The sequence below is a fragment of the Mirounga angustirostris genome, unplaced genomic scaffold, assembly GCF_029215605.1.
Source record: "Mirounga angustirostris isolate CCGP_5_RB_7025 unplaced genomic scaffold, mMirAng1.0.hap1 SCAF_13, whole genome shotgun sequence".
NCBI classification, from domain to species: Eukaryota; Metazoa; Chordata; class Mammalia; order Carnivora; family Phocidae; genus Mirounga; species Mirounga angustirostris.
Window position 1 is genome coordinate 11,560,448 of NW_026991721.1, and position 22,655 is coordinate 11,583,102.

Below are 22,655 nucleotides of genomic sequence, written 5' to 3' on the forward strand. Positions count from 1 at the left end.
GGCCTAGTTAGGATGTAAAGCATATGACCTACAAGTGAACAAGCCCCAGCCCACTCCCTACCCCAAATCCTGAAATATGAAGAACTTCAGGAATCAATGAGCTAAATGTTCCCTAGCATTGGTCTGCATGTCCTAAATTTTAAGTGGTTGGTTCTTTGAATTTTCTAAATATGAACTTCTTTCCTTCTTCTCTTTCTTCCTCTTTTTTTCTTCCGTCCTTCCTTCCCTAATTGCAAGGAGTACATAAAGAGAAACTACTTTGCTAATTTAAGAAGTTTACATTGGGCAGTTTCTAACCTGTTACTGTGAACATTGCAAATCACAGTGACATGATTTGCCACATGAAAGGCCTATGCTAAATCAGTCTCATTAAAAGCAATATCCTCAGATTCCAAGGGAAAGTTATTATCTCAGGATTTCTGGATCTCCTAACCCCTGAGGCTGGTTCAGCAGAAGTTGTAAGGATATACAGTGATGCCCACAGAGACACTGGATATTTTTCCCATTTTAGCTCCAGCTATTATCTTAGAGAAACTCAAACTCGCCTTCTCCTTCTATGATAGAAGGCTGGTTTTTTAAATTTAAATTTAATTAGCCAACATATCATACATCATTAGTTTCAGATGTACAGTTGAGTAATTCATCAGTTGCATATAACACCCAGTGCTCATCACATCACGTGATGCCCTCCTTAATGCCCATCATCCACTTACCCCATCCCCCTATCCACCTCCTCTCCAGCAGAGGGAGACAAACCATGACAGACTGTTTTGTTTTTGTTTGTTTTTTTATATATATAATAGGAATACGATTTCTCCCCAAAATGGGATGATAATATTTCCAGTGAGTGAAAGAACCTCTTAAAATTCTCCTTTAGTCCCATGACTGTGATCGTTTTCCAACATTAAAGAAAATCCATCATGGTTCTACATAGTTGGAAGATTTATGCACTAATAGAAATAAATGGTAACATCAGTTGGAAGCATTATCTTAATCTCAAGGTCTGACAAAGGCTGAAGCATTCCTTCCACAAACGTGTGCCCCTCCTCTACAGTATGTGAGCCATTGGAGGTGTTCACAAAAAACATAGGTGCTAGGTGTGGTTTTGCTTTCCTAAGATACAACCACTTTCAACCATTCTGCTGGCTTTCAGAACAGCTGCTCATGCTCTAGCAACAAACTGTCATTTAACTCATCTGTTCTTTAGAGAAGTGGTTTTCAAAATACACTATTGGAACCAGCAGTGTCAGCATCATCTGAGAACTCGTTCCAAGGGCAAACTCTCAGATTCCACTCCTGGCTTACTATCTAGGAAATTCTTGGAGCTAGGGCCCAGTCATCTGTCATTAGCAAACCCTCAGGGCAATTTTTATGCATGCTGAAGGGCAGGGAAAGTGACAGGACAGCATGGCAGGTTCCAAGGGGGAACATACCATGGCCATGCAGGAGGGATTGGAGTCCAAGAGAGCCTTTCACAAGGCCTGGGAATGTAACTGTGAGAGATGGAAAACCGAGGTACCTTAAAAAATTTCAAACAGATTTGAGGCAGATCCTGTAAAGTTTAGGAAATAGACAGCAGGAAACAAATTGCTGTGTTCCAGCTACATAGAAGAGCTAAGCAGTATATCTTCATGATGGCTTAGAACACAGGATTGTCCCTTGATTTGAACTAAGAAAGTGATTATAACAACAAAAAAAATGTGACATTGTAAAGCCTTTGGAATTAAAAGAACTAAAACAGCAAATAAATTGAATCGTATTAAAAAAAAAAAAAGCCTGGTTCCCAGTACCAGCAATGCTGATTTAAAGTCTGAGGTGCAGCCTGATCCATGGGGGTTTAAAAAGTTCACCAGACGATTCTAATGTATAGCCATGATTGAGAAACTCCGCTTTAGAGGGATAATTATCAGGCTGGGATGGGTGAGCTGCAGAAAGATCAGAGAGATAGCTGTGCAGGTGGTTCCCTCCCCTGACTTTGTATTACAAAGGCTAGGAAAGCAACACATATAAGGACCCAGGTTGATGAATTTGGGTAACTTGCCCAGGTGCAAGACAATCTGCAAAATACAGGGGGCTCCTGTCACTAATTTATCTCTGTTCCATTTTCTCCCTCTTCTCCAGATTGTAGAAATCAGTATTTCATTTGCAACTACTCATGAATTATTTTTAGTTACACTCTGGGTATAGAGTTGTAGTAAATTGTAGAACCAAGATGTGGACTTTTAAGATTCCTATTTATTGTGTTTTTTCTAGAGTCTTATTTACTGACTATATCTACACAGGGGTAAGATTTTAAGTGGTATTTATGATCACATTATTTTCTCCATATATCATTTTTGTTGTTTTGTTTTTTGGCTCAAGTGCATCTTCTGGTAGACAGATGTTTATGAGAAGAGCTAATGTATATGGTGACCTCTGAGTTCTTTTATTTATTTGTTTGTTTATTTGTTTTATTTAAATTCAAGTTAGTTAACATATAGTGTATTATTAATTTGTGGGTGGAATTTAGTGATTCATCAGTTACATATAACACACAGTGCTCATTACATCATGTGCCCTCCTTAATGCCCATCACCCAATTACCCCATCCCCCCATCCACCTCTCCTCCAGCAACCCTCACTTCGTTCTCTATAGTTAAAGGGTCTCTTATGGTTTGTCTCCCTCTCTGTTTTTATCCTATTTTATTTTTCATTCTCTTCCCTTTTGCTCATCTGTTCTGTTTCTTAAATTCCACGTATGAGTGAAATCATATGGTATCTGTCTTTCTCTGACAGACTTATTTCGCTTAGTATAATACACTGTAGCTCCATCCACATCATTGCAAATGGCAAGATTTCATTCTGATGGCTGAGTAATATTCCATTGTGTGTGTGTGTGTGTGTGTATCACATCTTCTTTATCCATTCATCTGTCGATGGACATCTGGGCTCTTTACATAGTTTGGCTATTGTGGACATTGCTGCTATAAACATTAGGGTGCATGAGCCCCTTCAAATCACTATGTTTGTATCATTTGGGTAAATACCTAGTAGTGTAATTGCTGGGTCATAGGGTAGTTCTATTTTTAACTTTTTGAGGAACCTCCCTACTGTTTTCCACAGTGGCTGCACCAGTTTGCATTCCCACCAACAGTGTAAGAGAGTTCCCCTCTCTGCATCCTCTCCAACATCTGTTGTTTCCTGAGTTGTTAATTTTAGCCATTCTGACTGGTGTGAGGTCGTATCTCATTGTCATTTTGATTTGTATTTCCTGATGATGAGTGATGTTGAACATTTTTTCATGTGTCTGTTAGCCATTTCTATGTTTTCTTTGGAGAAATGTCTGTTCATAACTTCTGCCCATTTCTTGACTGAGCTTTTTGTTTTTGGGGGTATTTATTTTATTTTTTAAAAAGATTTATTTATTTATTTTAGAGAGAGAGAGAGTGGGCAGGCAGGGGAAGGGGCAGAGGGAAAGAGAATCCTGAAGTAGACTCCCCGCTGAGTGCAGAGCCCAACCCTAGGACCCTGAGATCATGACCTGAGCTGAAATCAAGAGTTGGCTGCTTAACCAACTGAGCCAACCAGGTACCCCAGGTTATTTATTTATTTTAGAGAGAAGGGGAAGAGCAGAGGGGGAGGGAAAGGGAGGGGGAGACAATATCAAGCAGACTCTGTGCTGAGCATGGAGTCTGACATGGGACTCAATCCCACAACCCATGAGATCATGACCTGAGCCAAAAGCAAAAGTCAAGACACTCAATCAACTGAGACACCCTTTATTTTACTTACTTTCTAAAAAGTCTATTCTTTCTGTCTTTGTGTTTTCAGAGTATATTGTCCTTTGTTTTTTTTTGTTTTTTTTTTTTGCTGCCTCAAACCTGACCTTAATCTCTATGAGAGTGATTTCTTTCATTAAGTTGATTTTGAACATTATTTTTTTTATGTTGATTTTGCTAAACTCTTAATTAAGTCCAATGAGATATTTCCACAGACATTGAGATCATGTGGGAATAATGATTAATTCTCATATTGCTATTTAGTTTCTTTTTGGATATTCTACAAAAACAACCAGATTCCATGGAAGTAATAAAAATATAATTTCTCTTATCCTCAAAATTGAAATCCTCATAGCTGTTGCTGGCAATGTAAAATGGTACAATCAGGTGAACTGTACAATCAGATATATGAATTATATCTCAAAAAAACTTTTAAAAAATTATGCACTGGGAAAGCAATTTGACAATTTCTTTTAAAGTTAAATGAACACTTACCATATAATCCAGCAACTCAGCTGCAAAGTACTTACCCCCCAAAATGAAAACATTTGTCTACACCATTATTTGCACACAAAAACTCATAAAAGATTTATTTATAATAGCTAGAATTTTAGAAGCAATTTAAATATCCATCAACAGGTGAATGGATGAACACATTGTTGTGTATATTTATAATGAAATATTCAGACATTAAAAGGAACAAACTATTGATGAAGAACACAACTACATGGATGAATCTCAGAAATATTATGTTGAATGAAAGAAACTGGACATAAAAGAGTACATACAATTTGATTCCATTTATTTTGAAAATCTGGTGAAGGTCCCCTAATAGAGAGTGACAGAAAGCAGATTGGTGGTTGCCTAAGGCAAGGGGGTAGGAGAGAGGACTTATTTTAAAAAGGCATAAGGGAATATTTTGGAGGGAAGAAAATGTCCTACATCTTGATTATGGTGGTGTGCAAATGGGTGAGCAAATTTGTCAACCACATAAAATTGATATATTTTATTGTATATAAATTATACCTCACTAAAGTTGACTTTTATTTTATTTTTATTTTATTTATTTATTTGACAGAGAGACAGCGAGAGAGGGAACACAAGCGGGGGAGTGGGAGAGGGAGAAGCAGGCTTCCTGCTGAGCTGGGAACCTGATGCGGGGCTTGATCCCAGGACCCTGGGATCATGACCTGAGCCAAAGGCAGACGCTTAACGACTGAGCCACCTAGGCGCCCCTAAAGTCGACTTTTTAAAATTTGATTGTTTTTCTGCCCTTGTTACACTAGCTAGAATCTTTAAGGAAAAGATAAATAAAATATGTGATGTTAAAAAAAAATATATGTGATGGTGAGCTTTATTTCTTTGCTTTGCCCTTTATGATAATTCTTTCATTATTTTACCATTACAAATATAATTTACTGAGATTGGTTGTAAGAGATCATTGGCAAGGTTAAAATAGTTCCCTTATTTGCTAATTTTTAAAAATCATAAATGAATTTTTTAGTTAAATCTATTTAGATTATTATATTGCTTTCTTCTTTAATCTCTTAATGTGGTGAATTACAATAAGTGATTTTCTAATATTAAGGCAACCATGCCTTTCTGAAATAAACACGACTTGGTCATGCTGTATTATTTTTATATGCTGTTGGATTCAATTTGTCAACATTTTGTTCAAGAAGTTTCTAATCTGTGTACACAAGTTAATATGGCTATAATGTTCTATTTTAATTCCATTCTTGTCAGGTTTTGGTACAAAGTTATGATAGTACCACAAAATGAGTTAGAAACTGGTTTAAATTTCTACACTTTGGAAAGTTTTGTGTGTAATTGGAATTACTGTTTTCCTTCATTCTTTTTTTTTTTTTATTTTTTATTTATTTATTTGACAGAAGAGAGTGTGAGTACAAGCAGGGGGAGCTGCAGGCAGAGGGGGAAGAGAAGCAGCCTCCCTGTAGAGCAAGGAGCCCAATGGGCTGGACCCCTGGGTCCTGGGATCATGACCTGAGCTGAAGGCAGATGCTTAACCGACTGAGCCACCCAGGTACCCCATGTTTTCCTTTATTCTTGGTACAACTTGCTGATTAAACCATTTGGGCCTGGAGTTTTCTTCATGGGAAGATTTTCACTATTGACTCAATTTTTTGGTGTTTATAGAATTTTCAGATTTCCTATTCTTTTTTGAGTCACTTTTGGCAAGTTACATTTTCCTAGAAATTTGTACATTTAAAATTTTAAAATTTATTGACATGAAATTGTTTAGCATAACCTTTGTAACAACTCCAGGAGCTAGTTATATCCCCCTTTCCATTGCTAATTTTTTTTTTTTTTTTTGCGTGGAATCATCAGATATGTCAAGAATCAATTTTTGATTTTCTTATATTACTTTGAAATTCTTTACTTGATATTTAAAAATTTTTGTTCCTTCCTAACTGTCTAAGAATTATGGTCAGATCATTTGTTTCTTTTATCTTTTCTATGCATTTAAGACAACTATGTCTAAGTCCATCTTTAATTAAATACACAAGATTTAATTCACTGCAAAAAGGAAATGATAATTATGTGACATGATAAAGCTGTTAGATAAAGCTATAATGGTAATCATACTATAATATATAAATGTATCAAATCACCACATTGTACACCTTAAACTCACAAAATAAATACCAATTATATTTCCTTTTTTTCTTTTTTTTCTCATTTTTTTTTATTTCAAGTCTTTATTTAAATTCTAACTAGTTAACATATATGGTACATATATGGTAAAATTGGTTTCAGGTGTAGAATTTAGTGATTCATCACCTACTGATAACTCCCAGTGCTCATCACAGCATGTGCTCTCCTTAATATCCATCACCCCTTTAGCCCACCCCCCGCCCACCTCCTCTCCATTCACCAGCAGTTTGTTCTCTATAGTTAAGAGTCTCTTATGGTTTGCTTCCTTCTCTTTTTTTTTTTCCTTCCCCTATGTTTATCTGTTTTATTTCTTAAATTCCACATATGAGTGAAATCCTATGTGTACCCATTATATTTCAATTAAAAGATCCACAAAATTTGGTGAATAGTATTTTTCATTATATTTGTTATAAATGTTTTCTAATTTCTATTCTAATGTATTATTTGACTTCTGAATAGTTTAGAAATATGTAATTAGTTTCCAATTATGATGGTTCTCTAATTACCAATTTGTTACTGATTTCTAACTTAATCCCACTGTAGTCAGAGAATGTTATATGTATGACCAACCCTTTAAAGTTTAAAAGTTTTTCACAAACCAAAGGAATGCTTCAAAACTATATTACATAGATATTAGCTAATGACACACCTTCACTCAATACTTACTATATGTGTGAGTGGCGCTGTACATAACTGAACTAATTTAACTTCAACTGAACCCTATGAGGTAGGTTCTATTTCTCTGCCTTATCAATTAAGTAACTTAGGTAGAAAGATAAGAGACAACATATTCAGAGTCCTAAAGCTCACAGATAGCAGAGCCATATTCCAAAGATAGCTATGTGACATCAAAGGCCATGCTTTTCGTCACTAAGCTATACACAGGGGTTATAATCCCTTTAATAATATCCTGAAATTTCTTTTTTTATTGTTGTGTTAATCACCATACATTACATCATTAGTTTTTGATGTAGTGTTCCATGATTCATTGTTTGCATATAACACCCAGTGCTCCATGCAGAACGTGCCCTCTTTAATACCCATCACCAGGCTAACCCATCCTCCCACTGCCCTCCCCTCTAGAACTCTCAGTTTGTTTTTCAGAGTCCCATCATCTCTCATGGTTCGTCTACCCCTCCGATTTCCCCCCCTTCATTCTTCCCCTCCTGCTACCTTCTTCTTTTTTTTTTTCTTAACATATAGTGCATTATTTGTTTCAGAGGTACAGATCTGAGATTCAACAGTCTTGCACAATTCACAGCGCTTACCAGAGCACATACCCTCCCCAGTGTCTATCACCCAGCCACCCCATCCCTCCCCCCCCACTCCAGCAACCCTCAGTTTGTTTCCTGAGATTAAGAATTCCTCATATCAGTGAGGTCATATGATACATGTCTTTCTCTGTTTGACTTATTTTGCTCAGCATAATACCCTCCAGTTCCATCCACGTCGTTGCAAATGGCAAGATCTCATTCCTTTTGATGGCTGCATAATATTCCATTGTATATATATACCACCTTTTCTTTATCCATTCATCTGTCGATGGACATCTTGGCTCTTTCCACAGTTGGGCTATTGTGGACATTGCTGCTATAAACATCGGGGTGCACGTACCCCTTCGGATCCCTACATTTGTATCTTTGGGGTAAATACCCAGTAGTGCAATTGCTGGATCGTATGGTAGCTCTATTTTCAACTTTGTGAGGAGCCTCCATACTGTTTTCCAGAGTGGCTGCACCAGCTTGCATTCCCACCAGCAGTGTAGGAAGGTTGCCCTTTCTCCGCATCCCCGCCAAGATCGGTCATTTCCTGACTTGTTAATTTTAGCCATTCTGACTGGTGTGAGGTGGTATCTCATTGAGGTTTTGATTTGGATTTCCCTGATGCCGAGCGATATTGAGCACTTTTTCATGTGTCTGTTGGCCATTTGTATGTCTTCTTTGAAGAAGTGTCTGAGAACAAGGCTTCTAAACTCACCCAATAATAATAGAAGTGGGTATAGAAATGAAATACTTGTTTTTATACTCCAAAAAGATAATGCCCAATTCAAAATATTTATTAAGCATATTTTATGAGTTTAAAATGTATATTAAACATATCATAAATAGTAGAAAAATTCAACCACATCTATTTCTGTGTGTTCAGTGTCCTTGTCTGGGATCAATATTCAGGGCCAGAGAGCAGAGAGGTTGGCCAGGGGTATACAAAAATGTCTCTGGCTTTCAGGAAATTAAAACCTAGCTGAGGAAATCACTGTATATTATTTTTGTGTCATAAGAACAACATAAGATAAAATTCTCTAGAGATTTAATATAAATTAAGTCAGAGAGGAGGTAAGTAATGGAACATTTATTGAAAGCCTATTCTGTCCCAGATAATTTCATAATAATATTAATATCCACTAGAGAGCAACCTCCCACTCTGTGCCAGGAATTGTGTAAGGTGCCTTATGTGCATGATCCCATGCTACCCTCACCGTGACCCTACAGACAATCCTTACATCCCCATTTCATGATTGAAGAAATTGAGGTTCAGAAAGATTAAAGTAACTTGGTCAAGGTCACACAGTAAGTGCTGTTGACCCAAGACTAACACTCATGTTCTTCCTGCTCTTCCAAGTCTGTTCTGAGGTTTATATTTATTCAAAGTCATACTTAGAACCCCTTTTATGAAAAGGTCATTCTCAGTCTATTAAGAATTCTTGATAGGGGCACCTGGGTGGCTCAGCTGGTTAAGCGACTGCCTTCAGCTCAGGTCGTGATCCTGGAGTCCCAGGATCAAGTCCCTCATCAGGCTCCCTGCTCAGCAGGAAGTCTGCTTCTCCCTCTGGTCCTCCTCCCTCTCATGTTCTCTGTCTCTCATTCTTTCTCTCTCAAATAAATAAATAAAATCTTTAAAAAAAAAAAAAAAGAATTCTTGATAACTGGTGGTATCTCTCAATGAACATATACATTCTTGATGTTAGTTTATGACTGAAGATAAAGTTGAAAGTGCAATTAGCCTCTTTAAATAATTAGGATAACCATGTGGGATATTAAACATCCCATGTTTTTAAGTACATCATTGTGAAATAATTATAGGAAACACCTTTTTCAAATTTACAATGTGTCAGACTGAAACATAAAATGAGGAAGTTACTAGCATTGTGATCCTTTTACAGATGAGGGAAACAGCTTTGGATTTAAGTAGCTATCAATTTGGCAAGAATTCACAGTTATTGTACTAAATCTGCAAATCCATGGATATGATGTATCTCCCCATTTATTAAGATCTTGATTTTTTAAAATCATTCTTGTGGTTTTCAGCATAAAAGTTCTGTACCTAATTTGTTTGATATACACCTATTTTTGGCCTTTTGTTTCCTTGCTTTACTTACTGCATTGGCTAGAACTTCAAGAACTGTGGTGAATAAAAGTGGTGAGAGCAGGGGTGCCTAGATGGCCCAGTCGGTTAAGCATCTGCCTTTGACTCAGGTCATGATCCCAGTGTCCTGGGATCAAGCCCCACATTGGGCTCCTTGCTCAGTGGGGAGTATGCCCTCTGCCCAGGCTCTCTCTCTCTCACTCACTCTCTCTCTCAAATAAATAAAAAAAAATCTTTAGGAAAAAGTGGTGGGAGAAGTATACTTGTCTTTTTCCTGATCTCAAGGGAAAAGCATTCAGTTTTTCATCATTAAGTAAATGTTAGTTGTAGGTTTTTGAGATACTCTTTTTTATCAAATTGAATAAACTCCCCCCATTCCTATTATTCTGAGGGTTTTTTTAAAAAAATCATGAATAGATGTTGAATTTTGTTAAATGCTTTTTATGTATCAATTGGTATAATCATGTGATATTCCTTCTTTAACCTGTTAATGTGGTGAATTGTGTTGATGGAATTTCGAATATTGAACCAGGCTTACATCTGTAGAGTAAACCCCACTTGGTCATGGTATTATAATTCTCTTTTATATATTTTTGAATTACATTACCTAATATTTTGTCAGAGATTATTGGGCCTGTCTTCATAAAGGATGTATTCTGCAGCTAGCTTTCTCTTCTTCTCTACCTCTTTCCTTCTCTCCCCTCTTCTACTGTCTTTTTGTGCTTTTGGTATCAGGATAGTACTAGTTTCATAAAATGAATTGGGAAGTGTTCCATCCTCTCCTGCTTTCTGGAAGAGATTGTATAAAATTGGTGTTAATTCTTTTTTAAACAGCTGATAGAATTCTCTAATGAAATCATCTAGGGCTTAGAGAATTTATTTTGGGGCATTTTAGAATTACAAATTCTATATTTGTTTCCAAATTCAATTTTCTTAATTATTATATGGTTGGTCAGATTATCTATTTCACGTTGGGTGAGTTGTGGTAGTGTGTATATTTTGAGGCGGTTCATTTCGTTCGTCAAATTTATGTGTGTTGACTTTTTCATAGTATTCTTTAATGTCTTTTCAATGTCTGCAGCTCTTATTATTTATTTCCTTCTGCTTGCTTGAGTTGTATTTTGTTCTTTTTTTTCTGTGTATCTTGATTGGGAGCTGAATTTGTTGATTTGAGATTTCTCCTCTTTTCTAATGTAAGCATTTCATGCTCTCTACATGGTTCCCACTGACACCGTGGTGGTGTCACTTTTGTTACTGGCCAGTAGGTATGGAGGTCCTGGTTCCCTACTTTGCCTTCTCTGACATCACCTCAGCAAGGATGTTGGGTGCTGTGTTATAACTGAATGTGTGCAGGTCTGTACTCCCCATTTGGTCTTTGCTGGCTTGGGTGTGGGTGGGGCCACACAGTGCTCCCGATGGCTAGAGTTGAGTGTTTACTATGTAAATGTTTTCTGATTGCTGGGCTGCCCCTTTTCTGGCCTGTTGCCTAGAGAGCTATGGTAGGGCTATTTTGTCTGTCAGGTTGCTGTCTTCTCCCAGTCCAGGCCTGGAATAGATGAGGCAAAAAGAAAACCAGGGAGCTCATTATTGTGTCATTCCTGGTATCTCAAGGTCCCTTGCCAGTCTCCTTTCTTCTCTCCATCTTACAGAGTCATTTCATTTGTATGTATGTACTGTCCAGGGTTCAGTTACACACAGTGGGAGGAATAGGGATAAGTATGTTTAGTCCATCTTCTCAGAAGCCAGTCCTTCCTTTAATTTTAACTGACTGGTTTTCATTTTGTCTTTATAGAGGTGTTTGAAGGGATGTTCAATCTGATGAAAAATAAGAGACATAAAGTGAGTTAGCTTTCTCATTCACTAGGTAAAACCTCATGTTTTATGCATAAGAGTCTAATCAGTGATAAAAGAATAAAATTATTCTGTCCTTTCAACAATCTTAAAACAACAACAACCATCACCAACTTCTCTTGATCCAACTTGCTCTGCCTGCCACGGCCTCATTTCTCTGCTCCCTTTCCAGTAAAACTTCTTGGAAAACCATCTCTACTATTACCAGCTCTCTCCTTGAACCACTCTTTTCAGGCCATCAGCCCATGATTTCACAGAGACTACACCTGTAAGGTTCCCAGTGATGCCCACATTGCGAAGTCCAGTAATCAATCCTTGTTTCATTTGGCCCAGCTGACCACTCCCTCCTCTTGGACACACTGTCCTCACTTGGCTTCCAGTCCTTACCGCCTATACACTGCTGACTCTTCCTGTAGTCCTTGACCTCTTCAGAGCAGCCTAAATCTAGGCTCAATCCTTGGCCCTTTACTTTCTCTTTCCACATTCATTCCCTCAGTGATTTCATTCAGCTTTTAGCATCACCCAGATGCTGACAACTCTCAGTGTAAATGTTTAGCAGAAACCCCTCTCCTAAGCTCCATATTTCTGTATCAAACCACCTAGTCAGTATTTGTATTTAGATGTCTATAGACCTTTCTTATACATGTCTAAAAGTGAACTGTTGATTCTTCTCTACCACCATCTACATCTGCTCCTCCTCCCCTTTTCCCCACTTTAATTAATGACAACTCTATTCTTCCAGATGCGCAGGCCAAAAACCGTGAGATCATTCCCAAATCCCTTTGTTTTTTTCATGATCTGAATCTAATCTAATCTATAAGAAATTATTTGGGGTCAATTATTAAAATATATCCAGGACCTGATCACTTCTCACCACTTCTGCTACTACCCTGGGAAGAGTCACCATCAGTTCTCACTTGGATTTTAGCAGTAGCCTTTAAGTTAATCTCTGTCTCTTATTCACTTTGTCCCAGCCACACGTACGATCTTTGAACACCTCAGCTATTCCCAACCTTGGGGTCTTTTCCTACTGCTGAGTATGCTCTTCCCTGTTATATACACCTCCCTCAGCAACTTCAAGCTTTTACTCCACTGTAAGTTCTCACTGACCCCTATCCTGACCCCTGATTCGAACTGCAACCTGTTCTCCCTCTCCCCAACACTCTGACACCCCTCACCCTGTTCAACTCATTGCCACTGTACTCAATCATCTTCAAACTATAAAACATATTTATTTTTATTGTTTATCTGCTCCCCTAATTAAATGAGTTAATTTATACATGAGATCCTTTAATAGTATTGAATGTAATTTAATTTTTTTTTAAAGATTTTTATTTATTTATTTGAGACAGAGAGAATGAGAGACAGAGAGCATGAGAGGGAGGAGGGTCAGAGGGAGAAGCAGACTCCCTGCCGAGCAGGGAGCCCGATGAGGGACTCAATCCTGGGACTCCAGGATCATGACCTGAGCCGAAGGCAGTCGCTTAACCAACTGAGCCACCCAGGCACCCGAATGTAATTTAATTTTAATGACACCTAGTTTGTGCTGAGTAAATGTTAGCTCTTATCATTAATATCTGATGTTATACTACAGAGTATTTTCAAAGATCTCACATTACTATTTCTTCTCTACTCACTGAAAAAAAGAAACTTAATCAGGGTTAGATTAGTACCTGGAATAGATCAAAGTCTACATGCATTTTCTATACTGATCATGATGACAGTGATTATACTCTAAGTGAATAAGACAAGCAATCATGGAGTGAAAAAACTCAGACATCAGGAAGTTTCCAGAAAGACGAAATATGATTACTATGTAGGATGGAGCTAGTAAATGGACAATTAGTAAAATATTAGTAAAATGTAATGAATTACACTGCATTGCATATATTTGTGTTTAAAATTATTTTAAATAATATTTTCTTAAAGTATTTTATAATATTTCCTAAAAAGACCTTTCTTAAAAAAGGTATTACATCAAAAGGTTTTTTTTTTAAAGATTTTATTTATTTGAGAGAGAGAGTGAGAGAGAGAGAGCACAAGAGGTGGGGAGTGGGAGAGGGAGAAGCAGACTCCCTGCTGAGCAGGGAGCCCGATGTGGGACTTGATCCGGGGACTCCAGGATCATGACCTGAGCCAAAGGCAGTCGCTTAACCAACTGAGCCACCCAGGCGCCCCCAAAAGGTATCGTTTTTATTTTTTATTTATTTATTTATTTTATTATGTTATGTTAATCACCATACATTATATCATTAGTTTTTGATGTGGTGTTCCATGATTCATTGTTTTCATATAACACCCAGTGCTCCATGCAGAACGTGCCCTCTTTAATACCCATCACCGGGCTAACCCATCCCCCACCCCCTCCCCTCTAGAACCCCCAGTTTGTTTCTCAGAGTCCATAGTCTCTCATGGTTTGTCTCCCCCTCCAATTTCCCCCCTTCATTCTTCCCTTCCTGCTATCTTCTGCTTTTTTTTTTTTTTAACATATAATGTATTATTTGTTTCAGAGGTACAGGTGTGTGATTCAACAGTCTTACACAATTCACAGCACTCACCATAGCACATACCCTCCCCCATGTTCACCACCCAGCCACCCCATCCCTCCCACGCCCCACCACTCCGGCAACCCTCAGTTTGTTTCAAAAGGTATTGTTTTTATGACTTGGCTTGTTGCCAAAAAGAGATATTTATAAATCTTAGGAAAATAGCATGTTTTAAAATATTTAAATATTGGAGAAATACATTAATATTTTTGGTTTGATGAACATCTAGGATTAGGCATAATTTGGATGTTTATGACCTTTTGTGAGTTTTTGGATAATTACTCTTATGAAGTTTATTAGGGTAGGAGCATTATATATTACTTTTTAACTCTTTAGTTTTTTGTTGTTTGTATATTTGATTTTGAAACAAAACAAATGTATTCAGGTAAAATGGAGATCACAGTGTATTTACCTTTTTGCTAACTGGTTTAGATTGCAAATGGTGGCTTAGATCTATTACACACAAAAGTGAATATAAAAAACCTACTGATGATCAGTGTTATAAGCAGTTGCTAGTACATTATCAACTAACTCTACTGCTTCTTGATATACTAAATCTCCTTACAGACTTCTAAGTGGTAAAATATGTTGGATTCTTCCATTTTAGGAGCCAAGAGAAATCCATTAGTTCGGTTCTATTTATTCTAGAGAAACTGTTTCATTTTCCTCTTGATTGAAGACACACTTTAATTTGTTGCTTGAAGAATGTAATTTCCCTTTCTAGGGAGCAAATACTTTCTCTACACTGTTCCAGAAGAGGTAATTGAATAAGTTACAATTCCACAAATATTTAATGCATACTTACATTGTTTGGTTCAGCCAATGAACTAAGCCTAGGTGTGGTATATTATTACATTAATGGACACCAATGAATCACATCTCCTTATATCCATATCCTTGTATATAACCCTTGTATCAAACCTTACACATTGATTCTTTGCTTGGCCACGTGACTTGCTTTTGCCAATGAAAGATCTTCACATATGATGCAAGCAGAGGACTGAAGAGCACTTGTCACTGGGGCTGGCTCTCTTGGAACCCTGTGATCACACTTAGAAGAATCTAGGATTCTCTCATGTGGAGAGAGAATCTCAGCACCTCCCAGTCATTTAAGCCATCACAGGTGAAGCCCAAAACAAGGGAGTGAGGGCATCTTAGACCATCCAGCCCCATTCAAGCTACCAGAAGAATGCAACCACATCTGGGACCCAAGTGAGGTCAATAGACAAACTAGTCAACCAAGAGAAATATGAGAAATGATAAATCATTGGTGTTTTAAGCCAATAAGTTTGGTTTGTTACATAGCCATTCATAACTGATATATTAGGTGTTAAATATTTATTCTTAGCCAAAAGCACAGGCTAAGGTCTAGTGGAAAAGCACATGGAAATAAAATAAAAAACCATGAAATTCTCACTCTACTAGAAAATATAAGTGCAGTGGGAGTTTAGAAGAAGGAATTCAAATTCAAAAGAGGGAAAGCTTTCCAGAGTAATGCTTTCCTTTATACATTGTGTATTTCCCTGTTCATACTAAATCACCTATTTTCTTTGTCTGCCTTTCTGAAAATGTATGAAGATCTATAATGAATTGTCCCAGGAGCCATTTGAAATACTTATTTAATCTTCCTTCTACTGCTTCCCAAATGATAGTCTTGGTGCCTTACAGGTGTTAGATATTCAGTGAACATCAAATTATTTTCTGAGCCACAGAGAAACGTTCTCTGTAGCTCATAAATAGTGATTTAATTTGAGCTTTATTATTAAAGAGAAATAAATGTAAAAAATTTAGCTCATGGGATATAAAATTTTATTTGGGAAATATAACATTGTATTAAGGGAGAAAGGTAGAAAGCAAGAACAGAAGAATGACTGTTTCTTGGTACCATGTACTCTTCCCTTGGGTTGTAAACATATAAATAATTTATTACTGCTGTTTGTTTGTTCTCCAGAAGTTTACAAATGGTGTTTACATGTAGAGCAACTGCTCACCTGCCTTTATTTTCAAACTTCTAAGTCTGTTTTTACATAAGTTTTATTTTTGCATGGAATTCTTAAAATGTGTCTGCAGTTAATTTCTTTTTTTTTTATTATGTTCAGTTAGCCAGCATATAGTACATCGTTAGTTTTTGATGTCATGTTCAATGATGCATTAGTTGCGTATAACACCCAGTGCTCATCACAACATGTGCCCTCCTTATTACCCATCACCTGATTACCCCATCCCGCTGCTCCCTCCCCTCTGTAACTCTCAGTTTGTTTCCCAGAGTCCAGAGTCTCTCATGGTTTCCCTCTCTGATTTCTTCCCATTTAGTTTTACCTCCCTTCCCCTGTGGTCCTCCATGCAGTTAATTTCCATAGTAAAATATTCCAGAAGAATGGTAAGATTGCCCCTTCAAGGTTCAGTATATTTACTGTTCTTGATGTCATCCATTTGACATCATAGGTGATAAGATTGCAAGGTCTGCCTGGCATTTCATATGCCTGAAGGAAAGTAAGGGAGCAGCATTTATCCTGCTATTTTGGGCTCTTTTTTTCTAATCATGGCCAATGATCTTGACTGTTGTATGTTTGGTTTTGAATGAACAATGGGAAGTGAAAACCAACAACAAAAGGAAAAAAAGTAAAAATAACTTTAGGAATCAATATGAGATATACTCTCTGTTTTCCAGTTATATAATCTTTCTCTACTATTGGGTGTTTTAATCATCATCTTTATCTAAATACTTTATTTCATTTTCCCTCATCAGCAAATAAGAATAAGTATATTGTAATATATATTTTACTGTTTCTGTCTCATCATTAAAAACACTTTTTATTTAAAATATGTCAATAATATAAAAGGATATAAACAAGTCAACTTTGCTGAAAGCATTTCCTGTAATTTCAAAAATAACAAGATTTCAGGATGGCCGGGTCACATGTACCTTCAAAACAGACATGACAAAATATAGCACAGAAATACCACAGCAACTAGTGTTTCCAAAGAAACCTTTTCTAAATTTCTTGAAATATAAATTCATTATGAATTTAGCTGATGGAATCTTTCTATTTCTACTGAAGGATGTTCTAAGCATATAAACCTATGATTCAGATTTTACTGTGGAAACATAGTCTGGATCTTGTGGTCTCATCAGGGACACTGATAGATAATATTGAGTCAGAACAGTTTTCCCTTCCAGGTAGTTAAATAATCCTCTTCTTTGGGTATTTAAAATCAGATTAATAATATCAGAATAATGGATCACTTTTCTTTGTGTTTTTCTGCCAAAATTACTACTCCCCTCAAGCATAGTAGAGTCTCTGTGATACAAGGAGAATTGCCACAATGATCTCATTTTACAGATGGGGAAACTGAAGACACAGAGAAGTCATAGCAATGTAGGGACAGAGCTTGGAATCTCATATACGTCACTAGAGCCAGGTGCTTTGGTCCAGATTGGCAGTCATAATATTACAATATTTATAAGAACTTTTAGTGTTATCTCTTCTATGACTTAATTCAACAGCTTTGCAGAAAGAAAACTTCTTTCTCCCTCAAATTAATGTAATAATAAAATGCAATAAGAATTCCATTTTATTTGTATGATGAGTTCAACATAAAGATCTTCTGAAGACAAATGAGAATAAGAACCATTAAGACAATCTCAGTGAAAAAATGAGGGAACTTTTTTCTTATCAGTTATCAAAAGGTTCTATAATTTATTAATAAAAATTATTGTAAGTCATTAGAAAATGTGCAGGACTAGACAGGTGGCACATGGACTGACAGATTAAATAAAAATTGAGCAGAATAGGAAATCTATAAAATTTTTCAAAAAGGTGACTTTAATCCGTGGAGAAATCTTTCAATTAATTGTGCTGAGACAAGTGGCAATCAGTTTGGAATGCCAAAATCAAAGTCATCTCAGACTCTTATTCCTTGCATTATATGCTAAAATATTCAAGAAAATTTAAATGTAAATATAAAAATACAAAGAACAAAAAATATAGGAAAAAGTATTTTGGGGTTGTGCAAAGAAATCTTTTTCAGTAAAACCAAAGCCAGGAATCATATATATCACAGAAAATTGACTACCTAAAAATAAAAGTAATCTGTATAGCAAAATACAACATAAACAATGTTGATGATAATAAAGTTGGAAAAGAATTAGCAACATGTGTGAGGGAGAAAGTTATCATTCTGGGTATGTAAAGAGCTCCTACAAATTAATAATGAACAGCCAATTAGACAAATAGGCAAAAAATGTGTATGAGCAAATCAGTAAAGTAAATGTAAAATTAAAAACAATGAAATAATTTTTTCATCTAAGATCACCAAGAACTAAAGTTGAATAGTTATGGGTAGTGTTGACAATAGAATGGCCAGGAATATTGTCATAAAATCTTGATACTTGTGTAAATTGGTACCAACTTTTAGAAACAATTTGGTAACATTGTGTGTAGAAATATTTGCAAGAATGTATTCCAAACTATTAAGAGTAGTTGTGAAATGGGCTCCGATGGTTTTTAAAAAATTTTTATGTTAAAAAAGTTGTCTCGACTGTGGATAACTTTTTGTTCAAATAATGAAACCATATTCAAAACAGGTAAGTTTTGTAATATTGAGATAGTCAATCATTAACCCAGGGACCTTTCTGCAGATAGAAGATACTTCAAGACAATGGCTGGAGGAAGGAACAATACAATAGTCATCAGATTCATCCTTTTAGGATTCTCAGATTATCCCAAGCTCAAGATTGTTCTTTTTGCAGTATTCTTGGGTTCTTTCTTTCTTTCTTTCTTTCTTTCTTTCTTTCTTTCTTTCTTTCTTTCTTTCTTTCTTTCTTTCTTTCTTTCTTTCTTTCTTTCTTCTTTCTTTCTTTCTTTCTTTCTTTTCTTTCAAGATTTTATTTATTTATTTGACAGAGAGAGACATAGCGAGAGAGGGAACACAAGCAGGGGGAGTAGGAGAGGGAGAAGCAGGCTTCCCCGCGGAGCAGGGAGCCCGATGTGGGGCTCAATCCCAGGACCCTGGGATCACAACCTGAGCCGAAGGCAGACGCTTAATGACTGAGCCACCCAGGTGCCCTGGGTTCTTATTTCTTGACAGTGTCCTGGAACCTGGGCCTCATCATCCTGATTAGGATGGACTCTTACCTACATACACCCATGCACTTCCTCCTCAGCAATTTATCCTTCTTAGATTTTTGCTATGTTACCTCCACAACCCCCAAAATGCTCTCAGACTTCTTCCAGAAGCCTAAGTCCATCTCATTTTTGGGGTGCACTATGCAGTACTTCTTCTTCTCTAGCCTGGGTCTGACTGAGTGCTGTCTCCTGGCAGCCATGGCTTATGACCGATATGCTGCCATTTGTAATCCTCTGCTCTACACTGCCATCATGTCACCCACCCTCTGTGTCCAGATGATGGTTGGAGCCTATATAACTGGCCTCTTTGGTTCATTGATTCAACTGTGTGCTTTACTTCAGCTCAATTTCTGTGGGCCAAATGTTATCAACCACTTCTTCTGTGATCTGCCTCAATTATTAGTCCTATCCTGCTCTGAAACCTTTTTCCTAAAAGTCATGAAATTTGTGATAGCAGTGATTTTTGGTGTGATCTCTGTCTTTGCCATCATGATATATCATTGCCACCATCCTGAAGATCAGCTCTGGTGAAGGCAAGTCCAAGGCTTTCAACACCTATACTTCTCACCTGATAGCAGTGATCTGTTTTTTTGGATCAGGACTCTTTGTCTCTATGCACCCCAGCACTGATAATTCTCTGGGCCATGACAAGATGGCATCAGTCTTCTATGCAGTGATGATCCCTATGTGAATCCTTTGATTTACAGCTTGAAGAACAAGAAAATCAAAGATGCCCTTAAGAGGTGTAAGAAGAGAGCATTTTCCCAGTTTATATTAAATAAAGGCACAAACATATATAGAGTGTCAAGCCCCCATAACTGAGAACAAGTAGGGGAAAAAATTGTCCATATTAACAGACCTGAAAATCTTCAGATATTGGAATTATCAGTAAGAGGATAAGGAATTAGGATTAGCTGTGGTGAACCAGATTAAATCTCCCCCGGAAAGAAGATATTTGCTCCTCAAAAGGAGAAATACTGAGAACAGGTCTGAGACCTGGCCACTCAGAGTGCTGAAAACAAGGGCATCAAAAGGAGGAGTCCTTACCATTTGCAACAACATGAATGGACCTTGAAGGCACTATGCTAAGTGAAATAAGTCAGAGGAAAACAAACACTGTATGATCTCACTTATATGTCAAATGTAAAAAAAGTAAAAACAAAAAAACCCCAAACTCAGATACAGAGATCAGATTGCTGGTATCCAGAGGGAGTGGAATGGAGTGTGGGCAAAATGGGTGAAGTTTATCAAAAGGTATGAACTTCCATTTATCAAATAAATCATAGAGATGTAAAGGACAGCATGGTGACTCTAGTTAATGATACAGTATTGTATATTTGAAAGTTGCTAACAGAGTAGATCTTAAAAGTTCTCATCACACAAAAAAAATTAAGATCGATGTTAACTAGACTTACGGTGATCATTTCCCAATAATAACACCGAATCATTATGTTGTATGTCTGAGATTAATATAATGTATGTCAGTTATAATCTCAAAAACAAAACAAAACAAAGGGAAGAGGCTTGGTATATCCATGTGGTGGACTATTATTCAGCCATAAAAAGGAATGGAGTAGTGATACATGCTACAACAAGGATGAACCTTGAAAACATGCTAAGTGAAAGAGTCCATCACAAAGGACCATGTATGGCATGATTTCATTTTAATGAAATCTTCAAAATAGGGAGATCTATAGAGATGGGAAGTGGATTAGTGGTTGCCTAGGGACAAGGGGAGGGGAGTGATTGCTAATGGGTATGGAGTTTATTTTGATGAACATTTTCTAAAATTAAATTGTGGTAATGGTCGCAAAACTCTGTGAATATACTAAAAGCCACTGGATTGCACACTTTAAATGGGTAAATTTTATAATATGTGAAGTATATCTCAATAAAGCTTTAAAAAAAAAAATGGAGAACTAGGATGGAAAGTGCATAGGACCAAAGGTGACACTCTTGGGAAGGCACTGTTTCTGTGATGGGTATTTCATAGAGATTTGGTAATGAAAAAGGAAATGAACCATGGAAATTAAAGGTCTTAAGAAAATTTTAAAAATCAAGTAAAACACAACCCCATCTCCACTCCTAAGTCACCATATGAAACTGCCCTTGTTATACCAACATAAGAGGACAGACTTTTACTAAGAAACATAGTACACTTACAACTGTACTTGATTCCTGCATAGCCCTGCACGGTCTCAGACTCTTAGACCACAGGCTGTGGTAAAACCATGATTGATTAATACTCCCAGGATCATAGCAATCCCCCTGCCTGTTGTGCTATGGCATGGTACAGATTATCATTCATCAACAAGACACCCTGGATAGCTCCATGCTCTTGGGACAGAATTGAGCCAAGTGAGGAACTGAGAAGGAGGAGGGGGCAGGCCCTTTGATCAGAAGTGGAAATGGAGAGATTCACCATAGGTTTCCTTGAAATAGCCTTTTTTTCTCTTTATGCAATTAAAATATGGCTTGTGCCAATTAGAGTTACATATGGATTGGCAGGAATATGTTACATGGCTATGAAGATGACCACATTCACCAAAGAATATGAAATGGCAAGTAAGCTGGAATAGATTTTGTAATATATGAAGTATATTTCTTACATATGTATCTATTACAATGTGACATTAAAATGTGAAATCCTGTTAAGACTTTCATCAACCAGTAGAGGGAGATCCATCGCAAGAGTATGTAGTGATTGAGAAGTTAACACAGACATGGCCTTAGGCAGATCTGGCTAGTGACAGTGATGATACTGACTTTAGTGTGTGTAACTCTTTGCAGTTTATATCCACAAACATCTGGTCTTCATGACAGCTTGGCTGATAGATGAGGAAGCAGAACTTCAGCTCCACTTGCTGAAGTGACCTAGCAAATGAGCAGCAGATGAAGGACAAGGCATGCATGTTTACCAGCATCACCCAAGGGGACAGAATGTTAACACCTCTCCCATAGTGGTCCAGACAGGATACTCTTTGTCCCCAGTAGTTGCCACTTTAGTTGGGATTACCCCTTCAAATATCTTGTCATGCATGACTGAGAGAGGCTGAACACATCCGTGTCTGTGTCGTGCACAGGAGATAGGAATATTTCTCTTTGATACTTCTCTTCATCCCAAGTACTCACAACTCCCAGTCTCTTTTATGTTTGGATAAAGATAAGAAAATTCTGAGTGTAAGAAAATTCCTCTTTGAACTAAGCAACAAGTTCTTTCCAAGTGACTTCAACCTATTACTTCTCATCTGCAAAAGGGACATTAACTATCCTCCCTCCTTACTTCATTAGATGCAGAAAGAGGTATGTGGAGCTAAAAAATGCAATACTTT

At 37.0% G+C, this 22,655-nt stretch overlaps 1 protein-coding gene and 1 long non-coding RNA gene across 2 annotated transcripts in view; both read left to right on the forward strand.

The window, feature by feature from the left end:
- Positions 1 to 22,655, forward strand: part of LOC123856376 (uncharacterized) — a 207,355-nt gene that overhangs the window by 139,604 nt on the left and 45,096 nt on the right. Inside the window, exon 3 of the long non-coding RNA XR_010406858.1 lies at positions 5,651 to 5,802. This is a non-coding gene — a long non-coding RNA (uncharacterized LOC123856376). The remainder of the gene's footprint in view (positions 1 to 5,650; positions 5,803 to 22,655) is intronic.
- LOC123857961 (olfactory receptor 5AN6-like) lies at positions 18,857 to 20,145 on the forward strand. The gene is given in 4 exon segments (XM_064576383.1): positions 18,857 to 18,956; positions 19,259 to 19,814; positions 19,816 to 20,009; positions 20,012 to 20,145. Coding segments are annotated over 4 exon segments (984 nt in total).